General features: G+C 39.2%; 1 protein-coding gene across 6 annotated transcripts in view; it reads right to left on the reverse strand.

Annotated features, from left to right (window-relative positions):
- AP1S3 (adaptor related protein complex 1 subunit sigma 3) overlaps window positions 1–16,116 on the reverse strand; it is an 84,270-nt gene that overhangs the window by 12,898 nt on the left and 55,256 nt on the right. For 2 of the 6 annotated variants that reach the window (XM_036319329.1, XM_036319334.1), the window contains one exon: window positions 13,302–13,439. In XM_036319329.1, coding sequence (XP_036175222.1) covers window positions 13,302–13,439 — 138 coding nt within the window. Of the gene's footprint in view, window positions 1–236; window positions 1,404–6,723; window positions 8,084–13,301; window positions 13,440–16,116 lie in introns of those variants that run through there. The other 4 variants (XM_036319331.1, XM_036319330.1, XM_036319333.1 and 1 more) reach the window with 4 other exon arrangements.

Raw genomic sequence — 16,116 nt, forward strand, 5'->3', positions numbered from 1 at the left:
GCCATGTCAGTTCTGCTTCTAACCACACAATCCTGATAAAGTGGAAAGATGCAACCTTCTCAAAGAACCCATTGCACTTCACCCCCAAAACACCTTCCCAGATTCTCCCCTTCCTGGTCTCCATAAGTATTGGTATTCACATACCATACAACTGATCATAGCATCTGAATGGGGGGAGGGGGTCCTAAGACCACCTTCAGGCTTGATGATTCATTGGGAACGCAGGGTTCAGAAGCTGCTATAGTTACAAGTATTGTTTATTTCAGTAAAAGGATATGGAATAGAATCAGCAAAGGGAGAAGGAACATGGGACAGGTCCAGGAAACACAAGCTTCCAGGGTTCCTTCTCGGTGCTGTCACACAGGGATATGCTGAATTCTCTCAGCAGCCAAGTGCAATGCATACAAAGTGCTGCCAGTCAGGGAAGCTCATCAAGGGATTTTTTGGGGGCGGCGGGTTAGTCATGTAGGCATGTGAGGTTCATGTGACTGATCTCAGCTACTGTCTCCAGCCCCAAACCCAGAGCAAAAACCATAAATCACATTGTTAGGATAATAATTGTACAGCCTGGCCCAAGCCCTCAGGCATGCAGAAACACTCTTATCTGGCAAATCATTCCAAAGGCTTAGAGTTTATCTCCCTAGAGGCAGTCTGCTCTGGGGCCAGGTTTTATTTGGACTATGCAGGGTTTGAGCAACCAGACCTGATGAGTTAACACTTTCCTGTACACATTTTAATCAGAGAAAATGACATATCTCCTCAAATGGCTCTACCAACAATATTATTTGCCACCCAGATGAATGGCTTTGGCATAAAATCTTAGTGTCAACTCACATAAATATATTAAATTCAGGCTGGCCTGGAAATGTGATAAGATCAACTTTTAGTCCCAACCCACTTGCTTTCTCGTTGTTGTTTTTTCCACAAGAAACAACACATATCTTTATGGTACCACTAGTAGGTGCTCAGTTTTAATTTTGATCACATTACTGACATCATAGGAGCACCTGCAGCCAGTTAAGTGCCATGTTGAATTTAGTCTTTCATTTCCCAACTTACATTGCAAATATTTATTGATATTTTACTGTGTGTCTGATACTGGTATTAGTTACTTGTATTAACTCTAGAAGGTGCTATATTTTTTTCATTCTCTGAAAATACACTTGATTACATGTATCCGGATCCTGTTGATAGTAGCCCATAATTGTTTCATGCATTAGGGCAGGTTCACTGCTGTAACAAACCCCAGGAATTCAGTGGCTTAGCACAACATAAGCTTATTTCTGACACATTTCAATCCAGTGTGGCTATTCCTACTGGGTTGGCTTTCTTGATGACCTTTTTTAGGTTTCTGCCATCTCATGGCTCTGCCTTCTCTGGATCCTGGAGTACTTTTCCTTCAGCTGCAAACAGGAAAAGAGAAAGAATGGAGGGTGATATGTGGGAGGATGTCTATGAGTCAGGCCTGCAGTTGGGCATATGTTATTTCAACCCACATTCCACTGGCCATAATTCCCCCATAGAGAAACCAAACTTACAACGAGTCTGGGAAATGAAGTCTAGCTCTATGCCCTGGAGGAAACAGCAAGTGATTGGATAAATAAACAGCTGGTATTTGCCTCATTTTTCATTCAGCACTGGCTCAAACGTGAAGGTGCTATTTCATAGGTAGATTCAAACAAGGTCGAAATGGAAGCCTTAGCTAAATGCAGAAAATAGTCACAGAATCAACGATTTCCCCTGCCCCCCCCCCCCCCCAAGATTATCAGTCCCTTTTATTCAACACTGGAAAATATGAAACATGTAAGAAATTCCACCTCCAAAATTAAACACAAACTTGGTAATTCACCCTTTATCTACATTCCAGGAGTAGCACTTCTGTCTCCTCCTAAATGGTACCCTTCATTTAAAGTGCACTCAATGTACTTCACCTGATCATTTAAAAGGGTGAAAAACAGGCTTGAATGTCATTAGGCTTGTATTTTATACCAGTATACAGGCTCATCAAATACTTTCATGAGGGAACACTTTGATCAAGACAAGGTTTAATTAAACAAATGGTTAGCACTGGGACTCGATCAAAGCATAAATGTTAATGTGCTGATTATTCTTCCTTCTCGTGTTTAAGGAGTGGTTCAGACTAGCTCACTTCCATGTTCCCATCTGACTCTGACATTCTATTCATTCCAAAGAGCAAGTTCATGAACCTTGTTGGAGGGACATCCAGGATCAGCATGAAGTCCCCCGATTCCTAGTTCATTTTGATGCTTCAATCATAAATATGATATTTAGTCGTTTGGCTCAGAATATCCCAACCAGTGAGTTATGGCCCACTTGCTTGCTCTGAGAGACTGATGGCTAAAAATCATATATATTTAGAAAAAGAAAATTAAGCCACTATTTCCCATCGACTCAAAAGTTCACGAGTTCAATTTATATTTGAATAGTATTTGGATGGCTGTTCCAGAAAAGTACCTAAATGTATTGATTATTTATTTTATCTCATAATATTTTGAATATAAAATGCAAGAGCAGAGAGGACTTGGAATAAAAATATCTACAAATGTAACACTTCCTAAAATAATGAGTTATTCTGATTTTTGCTTTATGATTCATCATTCTTGACATTCTTTATAGTATGCATAAGATTTAAATTTTCTTTCATATTGACTTGCTCTATTCTCTTATATCTTAAATTAAGTTTTCAACTAATAAAGTATGTACAAATAGTTTTCTTTACAACTATGACTATTATATCCCATGAGATTAGGTATTGCAAGTAGAACATAATTGATTTTATTCACTTTTTAAAAATTTATGTTCCTTGATTTACTTATTCATCCATCCCCCATTTCAGTTTAGCCTTTAATGTTACAATTAGCCAAAGTCAAACTCTTGATAAAATATTATAAAAATTTGTTTCTAGAATTTAAAAGATACTTATTTATAAAAACAGAAAAATATAATTTACCCAGTTCATTAGATTCCCCAAAGTTATTTAATTCTACATAAGTGAAATTAATACTTATAGTTTGACTTTTTAAAAGTTTATTTTAGTAATAAAAATATGTATTTTAATACTTTCAAATCTTGACTGCATTCTTTTCAAAATTATTCTTCACTATACTTAATTTTTAAATTTACTTTTGTAACACTCTAAAAATTCCAAATGACCCAAATTATTTTTGAAACAATTTTTAACCACAAGCCCCTTTTTACAACCATATTAGTTCTTTATTCTTCACATTTATGTAATCTTAAATTTTACAGATATTTTCCCACCATAATAGAAACATTTTATTAAAACTGGAGGCTTCAAAAATTCAAAAGATCTCTTCCCCTCCAAAAAATATTTTTCTTAAAGTTTAAGTCACCATTGAAACTGTATGAGGGTTATCTCACATTTGGAACCAAGTGTTCTCATAATTCTTTCTTTCCCCCAGCCTAAACGTTTTATTTACTTCAAAATATTATCAGGTAAATTATGCTGACATCTTCCTACTAAACATCCATTTTACACACAGGATTAATGAACATTTCAAACATCTGCAAGTATAAAATATGAATCAAAGTTCTCTTATAAGTTAGTTATACAACCATGTCGGATGTAGCTCCTGAGGTCCTGCTAATAAAGCAAAGGCCCCATAAGTCACACAATTGGAGTTGCTCATTTTACCAGCCGCCATGGACACTCTCAACATTTCCAAAGGAAAGAGAAAAGGCGCCACTTTGGAATAATATTATTAGTAAACAGATAGGGGTTATGTCAATAACATGAAGATAATTCTAATCTAGAGGACAGTTAAATCATAACTGTATCATCTCTGATTAATCTACCCTTGTTAGGAACCATGCTAAGGAGAAATGTTTAAAACCTTATCTATTCTGTAAAGTAGCAAAACAAGCTGGTTGACAAAATAGCAAATGAACACTTTGAAACGATTAAGTTATGATGGAAACACTACGTAAGTTAGTACTGATAGCAGAAATGCAAGGTGGAAACCTTGAGATTTAGTTAATATCTGAGTTTACTCACAAAGAATTTAACAAAAATAAAAGTTCATCTGTAGGCCTAAATTCTATATTAAATAATGTTTCCTTGAAATTAGCTAGTTAATATTAATAAAGGAAAGAGAGCAAAGGAGAGGCCAGACATTATAAGCATGGTCATCTGGGCAGCTTCACCAGGAAGCACAGCTTCACACTCCTTAAGGAACCATGGATCCATTCCCTGCAGACCACTGAGGGGAGGGACTGAACAAAGGGGGAAGATGGGTGAAGTCCAGGTGACACACAGAAGGTGCTTGCCTGTCAGTTTAGCCTAGGGAACAATGGATTGGCTAGGGGGTGGACCCCATCAAAAGTACGCGAAATCTTGAGTTCATTGGTTAGTTTGAAGAAATTTCCGGGTTAAAATCCCCAGACTAATGAGTTTTCATGCTCTCTTTTCTCTTGTTTGCTCCTGCTCTCTCTTGCTCCACAACCCATACTCACCCATGTACTTGCTTGTTCTCTCTTCATAGCCATGTGTCCTTAGTAGCCGCATGGCCCATGGCCACGCTGACTCCACACACAGGATGCTGGACTGGACTGGACTGAGTTCTAACATGGAACAGAAATTCTGGGCAATGGCCTTAATTCTGGCCCTACTGAAGACAAGTTTAGACTTTGTCCATGGCAAGGTGGACAGAGATGGGACCTTGGAGGTCCCCTTAATATTACATCATCAATAAAGCTTTCCACAAAACCCCATTCTTCTGTGGGTGCCTCAGGAAATTCTTTTCCTCATGGCACCCCAAGAATTCCACTTCCACTGATAACAGTAGTATTACCAAAAGGTGAATCTAATACAGCCCTACTGTTACAGTCCTGTTTTTTGCTTTACTTGACAAAATAGATTATCATTGTTTAATACCAAAGTACATTGTCTATGGATAGAGTTTTTCAAGTTGGTCAAGAATTAAATAAAAATTGAAGAAAAAAATTAATAACCCTCGTTTTGCAAGTTACTGATAAATAGTCATTGGCTTGCTTTACTTACATTCCAGAGCATCTGATTGAATTTAATCCAAAATTGTGGGAACCATGTGAAAAAAATGTATTAGCATTTCCCAAAAAGTAAAGTTAAACACAGTTCACCAGTGATGTTTCATGGGAATTGTCATGTGAATTCTAAAGAAGAATTATAGGTTCAGAAGAACATCTATGTATGTCTGAAGAAAAGTTGTATCATTATTTTAGGAAATTTGGTATGGAAAAAAATAGTTTGAATAAATTAAAAGTTAATTTGCTTTATCACAATAAATTCCAACCTTACATAAGTTAATAAAATAAAAGGGGTTACTAGTTTTAAAGAACGATCTGCTTCATTAACTATGGGTAAAGAGATTAGATTATCAAAATGTGGGTAATGGTAAGAAAGAAGTCAACAGGAACAAAGCAGTAAATACTCTTCCCTCATTTGCTGTCAACTACTTGTGGGGTTTCTCCTTGATGATAAGCACCAAGAAAATTAAAAGGACTTGACCAGGAATTTTCATGTCAAGCATGAAATCTGATTTTTCTAAAAAACTTACTCCTAAAAGCACACTCATGTTCCTCACTTAAAATTTTAAAAAACATTTTATTTGGACGTTTTATAAAATTTAGTATTTATTATCTTTTCTTTCACTTGGTAGTTTTATTATAATTATACAATACAAAGAAAACATAACGATTATTTTCACCAAGGCTCATGTAAGATGTCTCCAAAGTCCCTCAAATTTACACCAGCATGCCATATTGTTGTTCATTTTCTAGGTGTGATGCTGACATGAAGCCTGAGGAGCCCCATCTATAGCTAGGTGGTCTCTAATCTGTATTTTATGGAACAGAAATTCTGGGCAGTGGCCCTACTGAAGATGATACGGGACTTTGTCCATGTATGTAAAAATGAGGTTCAAAGTCCATCTTTACAAGACTTTTTTTAAAAAATAGGGTTCCACCAAATAATAACAACGAAAGCTAAACCACAAACTGAAGAACTTAGGTAAACAAAGTGATCACAAATGATAGTTAAACTTCAATCTGATGCCATCATTATAATTACATGATTAATTGAGGAAATGTTAGATATTGAAAGCCCAATAATTACTTTGTACGCTAATCTGAGTTATTTCCATTTAATGATAGTTATATTGAGGAACTGGCCCATTTTTCCTTCTGTACTGCTGCCTGCCATTCTTCCCTAAATATCTCTGCCAAGATTACTCAATGAGAACATTTTTCCCTCACGGTCTCTAAAGGTCTACCCTATGGGATCTCCTGGAGGATCCAATAGCAGGCACACTCTTAGAAAAAGCACTCCCTACCCACTCCAGTGTGAATGATACCATACCTCAGCACTAACATTGAAAATGCACAGGTAAGACATCAGAAGTGGGCACTAAGATAAAAGCATTGTGAGCTATTTCCATACAAGGTCTGATCACATTCACTACCTGGTTATATAGAACTTTCATTCCAGGAAGCATGGATGTCACGTATTCACAATAATAATGGTCAGCAGCAAATATTTTCTTCAGGGATGAGGAAAGAAAAGAGGAGAAAAGGCATCTACCATACAGCAATAATACAGGGTGGGGCAAAAGTAGGGTTACAGATGTGAGTTTATTACTTTATTATCATTTATTAACTAGAGGCCTGATGCACAAAATTCAAGGGGCTCGGCCCTCGCAACCCCAGGCTTCCTCTGGAAGGTTGTCTGGATGGTCATTCTGCTGTTTGGCCATCAGGTCTAATTAGCATATTGTGCTTTTATTATTATAATCGTATCATTTTCCATATGAACAACTGTAAACCTACTTTTCCCGCCCTGTATTAAATGCCCTAAGTAAGCCTAATAAACAGTAAGTCTTCAAATATCTTAAAAATACCTTAAAACATAGTTAAAACAAAATCTCTCCAGCAACTAAGAGTGCTTTGTAACATAAAGATTATTAAAATAGTAATAATAACAATTATTACTCTTGTTATTTACCTCTATTATACTATTTTTATAATAAGGGAAATAAGTTATAGACACTATATCTCCAGATGTCTAAAACCTTAATCAATATATAGAGTTTGTAGAAAACATGACCTCATTATACTGTCCCTTATGTTAAATTAAAAGGTAAAATTAAAATGTCAGCCAAGAGAGCAGCTTCCAAGGCCTCAAAAACACAACTATCTTTGGTTCTTTTCTTCATTCCAACCCTGAAAAATAAATAAATTCAGGACATTAAGATCAGATACATTGTATCTGGACTGAAATTTCATTATTATCAAGTGTATTTAAAATGTCCAGCATTGCTCTGGCTGGTATGGTTCAGTTTGTTGGGCATCATCCCGTGCTCCAAAAGGCTGCCATTTTTATTCCGTCAGATCACATGCCCCAGTTGGAGGCTCAGTGCCTGGGTTGGGGACTCGATCCCCTGTGGGGGCCATGCAGGAGGCACTCAATCAATGTTTTTCTCTCTCTCGCCCCCTCTCCCTTCTTCTCTCTTTAAAATCAATAAAATCATATATTTTTAAAAAATGTCTAGCATTACATATGAACTCTGAACTATTAACATAATTTTGAATGATCAATCAGATAATTTTAAAAGCTAAACCTTTAGAAAAAGTATTGCTACTTTACATTCTAAAGCACGGATTATTATAATACAGTTCTCAGCCTGTCAGTAGAGGACCAAATGCAGCAAAAAAACATACTACAATAAATGTATTTAAATTAGCTTAGAAAATTACATGGAGTTAACACATTGCAAACAAATGTTCAAATCTACTGAATCATGAGGCTGTTATGTGAACATCCAGAGCTACAATAAGTCATATACAGTATAATACAGGCATGTAATAATGATAAATATGTTAAACAACTTTCAATTTTGCTAGTTAACAAAAAAAATCCCTTTTAAGTTATTTTTGGCATGGTGCTGGAGGCTCTGTCCAATGACTGGAGGCGGGGCGCTGCTTCTTTGCAAGGCCAGAGCACGCAGCAGTCAGAGACTTCAAGAAGGTGCAGTCAGAACGTCGGCTTGTTCATGTACTCTTCCAGGGTCTGCAAGAGAACAGCAACTTAGAACAGCTTCCCTCAAGCCACATCCTGTAGCAGACTGTGAAGTCTGTTCCGCATTCCTTTGCCATTACTGAAAGGCAGTGTTGGAAAGTTCGTGTGGACATAAATCTCTGCATTCTGATCAAGAAGGGTGGTTCCAAGTTTGAGTATCATTCGTATACACACCCATAGGGCTCAAACTAACTAATGATCAACTGAGGAGAAACTATGCTGGATCACAAAAATGAATGTCCAGCAAGAGCAACGCTAAAGCAACAGCTGCAAGATATCACTGCTGACTTCAGAGAAGTGCGCCTGCTAACATGATCCTGAGGACTATGCCAGGCACATGTATGAGAGAAATCGAATTCTATTTGTGGAATATATTTAGCGTTACAGATATTGTACAGAACATCTTCCTTACACTTGTTGCCAAGATATATCGAAAAAACAACCATAAGTCTTAAGATGTCCTGCCTTGTATCTTGAGGAAGCTTTCCTCCAAAGTATACAATTATGTTTCTTCATCTTCCTCAACAGTTACCAGGTTTGTGACATGCCACAAGGCCATGGCTTTTGTCCAGACTTTTTAAATGTTTGAGTGGCTTCACAATGACAGGCAGAGTTCAAAGCTACGGTGATGTTGCAAGTTCATACCATGCATGATGGAAGGACTTTCCTCTTGCACTCTTTCCTATAATACCTGTGTGTGCAACACACTGGGTTCTGGGTTAAATCAATAAGATAGATCAAGGGGGGAGACTTAGGTAACACCGCTGCCTTTGACAGCTCAATCTGTGACGCTCAATGCATTCTTAAGCCTGAACCCCAGGACACGTGGTTCACTTGCCCCTGCCAGGAAGACAATCAACCAGCATGGGCCAAACAGATGAAGGCCAAGGCCAAGCCAGATTGTTCAGAAGATACTAGGGTTACAAATCAGGTGTGTTCTAACTGGTTTTCACCAGCTCTATTTAGAGTGCCAGTGCTCCTCTGCTGAAAATACTGTGGTCAGTCATCCACACTTCCCTATTAGGTGCTTACACCTTGAAGATGAACATTGGCCAATAAGAGCTGACACCCCAAGACCTCTGCCCTCTACCACCTTTTACAGATGCTGCCCATGTCTTCACAGTTAGCAAGGGTGTCACATTGGCCAGGGGCCCATGCCTGTTTTGTGGCACCACTTAAAAAGGAATATAAAGTTACAAATACAAAATTGGGCATAAAGTTTTTGAAAATGAGGGGGGCAGGGGAATGACAGGAGATTGCGAATTTTTTTTTAATTTTATTTTCTTGTTTAAAGTATTACAAATAGTAGTACATATGTCTCCTTTTCCTTTTCCCCCTATTGACCTTCCCCTGGCCTTCCCTACCCCCCAGCATATACCCTTCCCCCCCTCCCCCCCAGTGTCTTTCATCCATTGGCTATGCTTATATGCATGCATACAAGTCCTTCGGTTGATCCCTTACCTCCCCCCCACAACACTCCCCAGCCTTCCCACTGTAGTTTGACAGTCTGTTCAATGCTTCTTTGACTCTGTATTTATTTTTGTTCATCAGTTTATAATGTTCTTTATATTCCACAAATGAGTGAGATCATGTGGTATTTTTCTTTCACTAACTGGCTTATTTTTAAAAGATGACAACTATCGCAAAATCCAGAACAAGAGCATATGGTTACCAATCATGAAGTGCCTGACACCCTCTACAATATATTTATTGTCTGGCTACTTCTTCTTTGCAATTAAGATACCCTGGAGCTGTCACCTCACTGACTCCACAATTCATTGGCCCCTACTGAACGGCACTGGTGCATTCAGTCTGCTGAAGACTGCGTGGCTGCCCTTCCTGAGCCATGCTACTCAAATTACATGAGCCAATAATGTATGAGGTTGGTACTGTCTTGAGCTTGTAGGAACAGCTAAACTTGCTTTCTTACTCTGTGGTCAAAACATCTGTTTGTCAACCCCATTAGTAATCTCAGGAATTGCAACCTCTGCAATTCAAGATCACTATCTTCTTTTTCCTTCTAATCACTTTGCACCTGTCATCTGCAATTCTTAGTTGTTACCTTCAAAGTAAGATACTACCTAAAGCTATCCTCAACCAATCAAACTGTTCATTTACTTCCACATTATCAACATCTTGCCCTAGTATACTCAGAATAAGCTTTCACCACTTGGAGATTTAAGACTGTATATATGGGGAGACAGTCTTTTATTAAGGGGTCTAGAGAAAGTCCCAGGGGCTATGTGCAGGTTTTCAGTTGGGTTAAAAATGAAACAACGTTATTATTTTAATCTTAAGGTTACTCCCTTAACCTTTAGTAACTACAAATATGTGTTTAGGTCCCAAGGACAGAAAATAAAGAAAGCAGTAATTTTTTTCTTTATGTGATTATATTACTTGTGTGCATTCATTTAAACTTCTCTGACTGAACTTACAAAGCAAACCAAATATACAAAGTCAATTTTTTTTCACTATAAATTTTAATCCACGATATAAATGTAATCTAAAGACACACTGAACATCTTCTATTAGAAAATGACACATAGCCGAAACCGGTTTGGCTCAGTGGATAGAGCGTCGGCCTGCGGACTGAAAGGTCCCAGGTTCGATTCCGGTCAAGGGCATGTACCTGGGTTGCGGGCACATCCCCAGTGGGAGATGTGCAGGAGGCAGCTGATCGATGTTTCTTTCTCATCGATGTTTCTAACTTTCTATCTCTCTTCCTTCCTCTCTGTGAAAAATCAATAAAAAATATATTAAAAAAAGAAAAGAAAAAGAAAATGACACATAATGATCAAGTTCGGTTTTGTAAGTCCTTCTGTGGCACAGACTTCCCTCGCGCCCAGCTCTGTAGCTGCTGAACCACACCGTCCGTCACGGCACACTGTGCAGAGACGACAAGTGAAGTCTGTTCAAATGATGGTCACAGGTGTACTGTTTACCAATCCAAAACACACAGTCCATTCTACATCAGGGAATTCATTCACAAAGTCAGTTTTTTAGCCAGCTCCCCAAATGTTCATTGACTTAGCCTGTATCAGAATGCCGATAATGCTGTTTCGATTTGGCAGGTGCTGTTGAATCAACCAGATTTATAGGGCAGTCGTGGCATTGCCAGCTCACTATGGGGACACAGAGGCTAACTGGAGGACCCCCCGAGATCTACTCATCAGGACCTCCCACTCAATCACAGGGGACATGAACTACCAATGAGTGTTTAAAATTGTGAAAGGGCTCTCTCTTGAAATACCTGCTTCCAGATTTAAATGGAACTAGAAGTACTAGATACACTGCAAGCTCTTTAAAATGTTTTCCGGGGGGGCGGGGGGGGGGCGGGGGAAGGGGTGTTGAAAATAACACAGGTGTGTCTTGGAATCAATTCAAAAAATTTTAATTCCCTAAGTGCCAAAAGACCCTGTTTAAAGTCTGTTTCTCCTATATTTTAAAAAATATTTTTATTAATTTCAGAGAGAAGAAGGGAGAGGAGGAGAGAGAAACATCCATGATGAGAAAGATCTGCTGCCTCCTGCATGCCCCCTACTGGAAATCGAGCCCACAACCCAGGCATGTGCCCTGACAGGGTATCAAACCCTGACCTCCTGGTTCATGGGTGGATGCTCAACCACTGAGCCACACTGGCCAGGCAAGTTTGTTTCTCCTACAAGGAGACTTCACAGTAAGAGCCCTGGGATAGAATTATAAACAACCTCCTGGTATAGTGAAAGAAAGGCTGTTCTGTGGAATTTCCAAACCACTGATTTCTCAAGTATCTTGTAAAATTCCCTTCCCATAGCATTTGGAGAGAGTCAAGTAAACAGCAGAAAGTTTATGTGCATTTTTTGTGGTGAGAACACCTCTAGCAATAAATACATTGGCCTTTTAGCTGGCACAGACAAACTCAAACAGACGTCTTTCTCAGTATCCAAGAACTGGTGCCCTAGATAGGCAGGAACAAATAATCAGCTCAAAGACGTGCAAACACAGTTGCTGGGAAATCATTCCGCACGTTGTTTTATTAATTTAATCAGTTTATTCTTTTAAAACAGTAGGAAGAATGGCTTTAATGCCAATTTTTCAAAGGTACTTTGTAACACTCTGGAATCTCTTGACCTGCTCTTATGAAAATAGAAAGATGGAAAGACCCATAAATGCTGTGGGAAGAAGTACCCAGAGGCGGCAGAGCTGGGTTGGATTATCTCATTTAGGAGGTCAAAGGCCAGTGGAGTGATGCACTATTTTTCACAGTGTACCTGGGAAAACTGAAGGGACCCATGGCGGTAAGTTCCTTTATGCCAATCTGGACTACAACTAAAAGCAAAGCCCCACTCTACTTTATATGAGCACCACAGAGTCAGGAGCACAAACAAATGGATGCTTCAGGGCCCTTTTATACCTTGGCAAGCGAGCCTCGGTATTCCCAACTTATTTATGCAAATAGGAGCCCACACACAGCCTTCTGAGGAGGTGTAAGAAATTTTAATTAAAATGATAAATGCCCTCTTCAAGAATAAAGCTCTAATAGCCCTGGCAAATGAAATAAAGATGTGCTGCTAGTTTCCTTTCTGGGGCAGCACAGATACTTTAACGAAAATTTTTATACCCCTCATAAAATTATTCTTATAAAGAATATCACCAAGTATTTGATAGCTTTTTGATAGGGAGGTAACCTCACTGAAAAGCTCAAGCATGAAGAGTGAAGGTTCTAGAGCCCAAGTGCCTAGGTTCAAATCTCTATTCCACACTTAGTAGCTGTGTGACGTTCAGCAGGTCACTTACCCTCTCTGTGCCCCAGTTTACTCATCTTTCAAATGAGGCTAATAATACTACCTACCTCTTAGAGTTGCTGTGATAATTAAATAAGTTAATATATGTAAGTTGCTTAGAAACTGTACTCAGTACAGAGTCAGAACTTAATAAGTGTTGGCTAATATTTAATTACCACCACCACCACCACTACTACCACCATCACAATCATAACTACCATCACCGTCACCACTACTACCACCACCACAACCACTACCACCACCACTACCACCATCACTATCGTATCTACCACCACCACCACTGCCACTACCACCACCAATATCACCACAACCACTACCACCACCACCACCATCACTGCCATCATCACCATCACTACCACCATCACTACCACCACCATTATAATCATCATCATCTTTTCCCACCGCATGAGAAACTGAGTACTGACCTCCTGTAACATATCAGAATCTTCAATGGCTTTGACAGCAGATTTCTTGGACGTTTCCTGAATTTCTCCACCTATTATAAATTCGTCCAGGATAAAATAAGCCTTTTCAAAGTTAAAGATAATATCCAGCTCACAGACCTGGTAGGACAAAAAAACAACAACAAATGTTTTGATAAACCTGCAGTGATATCAAGGGAAACATATACTAGTGTCTCGAGCTTTTCAAGGAACACCCATGTGGCGTACCAAGGATAAAAATATCAGGTAGCATGTTAAGGACAGAAAAGTTGAACGAGGGAATTGCAGGCCTTTAATAAAAGTAGTAAAATCACATTCCACTAAAGCAGAGCATGTCCCTAGGTAATGTTTAATGTCACAACAAAAGATTTGAGACTCGGTGGAGGAATGAGGCTGCCCAGCTCATATTTCGATCTGCTCAGATGAAAGCTGAGCCCCACTACATTTCAGGCTCGGGGCCGTGCTTCCTTCCTCCTGCTCTCTGCTCTGGGAGTCGGAGCTCCTAGTTTTAGGACCCTCAGAAGGTCACACTTCAGACCTCAATTGTGCTAATTTTTCTCAAAATTATGTCACAGGCCAGTGGCTCTCAACCTTCAGAATATGTCTGAACCACCCAGAAGCCGCGTTAAAACATCACTGCTGGAGTTTCTAGTGCAGTGTGCCTGGCTAAGCCCGAGAGTTTGAACCTCTAACGGGGTCCCAGGCGATGCTAATGATGCTGGACATGTGGGGAACCAATGACACTGCCATAGACCAGAACAGTCTGATAGAGTTGGTCAAGTGAAGCAGTGGTAAGACTACTCCCCATATTTCAAATAAAGCTCATTTCCAATTATTCAACCCAACAGCCACTCAGGGACTCTCCTTGCTGTTTCCTTTAACTCACTGACACCTAACTCTCCATTCCCACACCCTCTTGAAGGTCTGAGAATGGCAAGATTTCAATCCTCCCTGACCCCTACCTCTCAGCAGACTGGAGCTTTGGAAACTTCTTCACCAATCTCATCCCTGAAAATTTCCTCTCTCCTGTTCCCTGACTGTGGCGGTCCCATTCAAGGCCTGTTGTCTTCCTCCATCTCTGATGATTCCTTTTCAAGCTCCTTGGATGGTTTGTCTCCCCTGTCCCCATCCATCTACATTTGTTTAAGAGGTATTTCACATGGGTACTACACTTATCGGGGGGATCACCTCATAAGGGATATAAATGCCTAATCACTATGTTGTACACCTGAAACTACTATCATAGTGTATGTTAACTGTAATTGGAAAATAAATTAATTTCTTTTTTAAAAAAGAAGTATTTATGGAGTGCTTGGGACATATCAGGCAAGAGGAAAAAGAAGGTTGTAAGAGGAAAAAAAAAGTTGCAAAATAATGTGCATAATGCAATTCCATAATGCAAATCCATTTTATTTTTAAAAGTTTATGTCTAGAAGGATAGGTAAAAAAATATGCAGTACTTTGCAATTTTAAACAGTGTAGATAAAAAGAAAGCACAGCAGATCAGACACCATGCACATGAAAGAAGGTAGGAGAAGTAAGCAGTTACCAGAAGTTGGAAGAAGCAGGAAGTTGGGAGTTACAGTAGCCTCAGAGTTCAAGGCAGGCATAGACCAGGAATCCAAGATAGGCAGCAGCTTCATTAGGAGAAACCAGCAGCCAGAGCTCTGCAAAGTGAACCTGATACTAATGCAAGTTCTCTGAGAACTTCTCATATCCCACTCTCAGAGCAGCTGCCCCTCCCCGTGCCTGTGGGGCTCCCCAGCAGCCAGGGGGCAATTAATTTATTGCACCTCAGTTCAAGGGATAGGGGTAAGGTGAAGTGGTGTACAAAGCCAAATACACACAAAACACACAGGCACACTAGGCATGCACATACACGCACAACTTGGATATACAGGTACTATCTCTAGGTCATAGGGAAATGGATGCACAAGTTCTATTGGCACGATAGAGAACATTACCCATGAGCAGCTACTCACATACAGCAACTCCAAAATTCGACTTTGTGGCTATTTCTTGAGTCTAACCCCAAGAGCTATGTATCACAGAGTAAGAAGAGAAAACATTTCAGGGGAACTTTAGCCTAAATGCAGGTTCTTCAGCTATTGCCTGATTACTCAAATACTTGCTTTTTTTTTTTCTTTCAGATACTTCTAATTCCACCTTAAGCACCCTGCCCCAGTACACCAGATGCTCAAACAATTTCATTCCACCAAATTATGCAAAAACACAGGGCTTTTGTGTTAATCAGCACACAGGCCTCTTTTTTAAAAATCATTTTCTCATGCATCTATATCTGGCAGAAAGCTTATAAAAGGCAGAAATAGTGATAATTTAACTTTACATTTGATCTTCAAGCCTTATGTTTTACTATAGTTTGGAGTAAGAGTCTTCTCTTAGAGCAGAATATGTGATGTAGCAAGAATATTTCTGGTATTTCATTAACTAAATCCTTTTGGATAGAGTCTAAGAAGGACCTTCCCTTACTGAATTCTCTTCTAAAGTAAATACAAAAAATATCAAGCTATATACAATAAATGTATAAAACTATAGCCTTAACCAGTTTGGCTCAGTGGATAGAGCGTAGGCCTGCGGACTGAAGGGTACCAGGTTCGATTCTGGTCAAGGGCATGTACCTTGGCTGCGGGCACATCCCCAGTAGGGGGTGTACAGGAGACAGCTGATCGATGTTTCTCACTCATCGATGTTTCTAACTTCTAACCCTCTCCCTTCCTCTCTGTAAAAAATCAACTATATATATAAAATTATATATAAGATAACCCTAATGCAAGGT

Source organism: Myotis myotis, unplaced genomic scaffold (assembly GCF_014108235.1).
Source record: "Myotis myotis isolate mMyoMyo1 unplaced genomic scaffold, mMyoMyo1.p scaffold_m19_p_8, whole genome shotgun sequence".
Classification (NCBI taxonomy): domain Eukaryota; kingdom Metazoa; phylum Chordata; class Mammalia; order Chiroptera; family Vespertilionidae; genus Myotis; species Myotis myotis.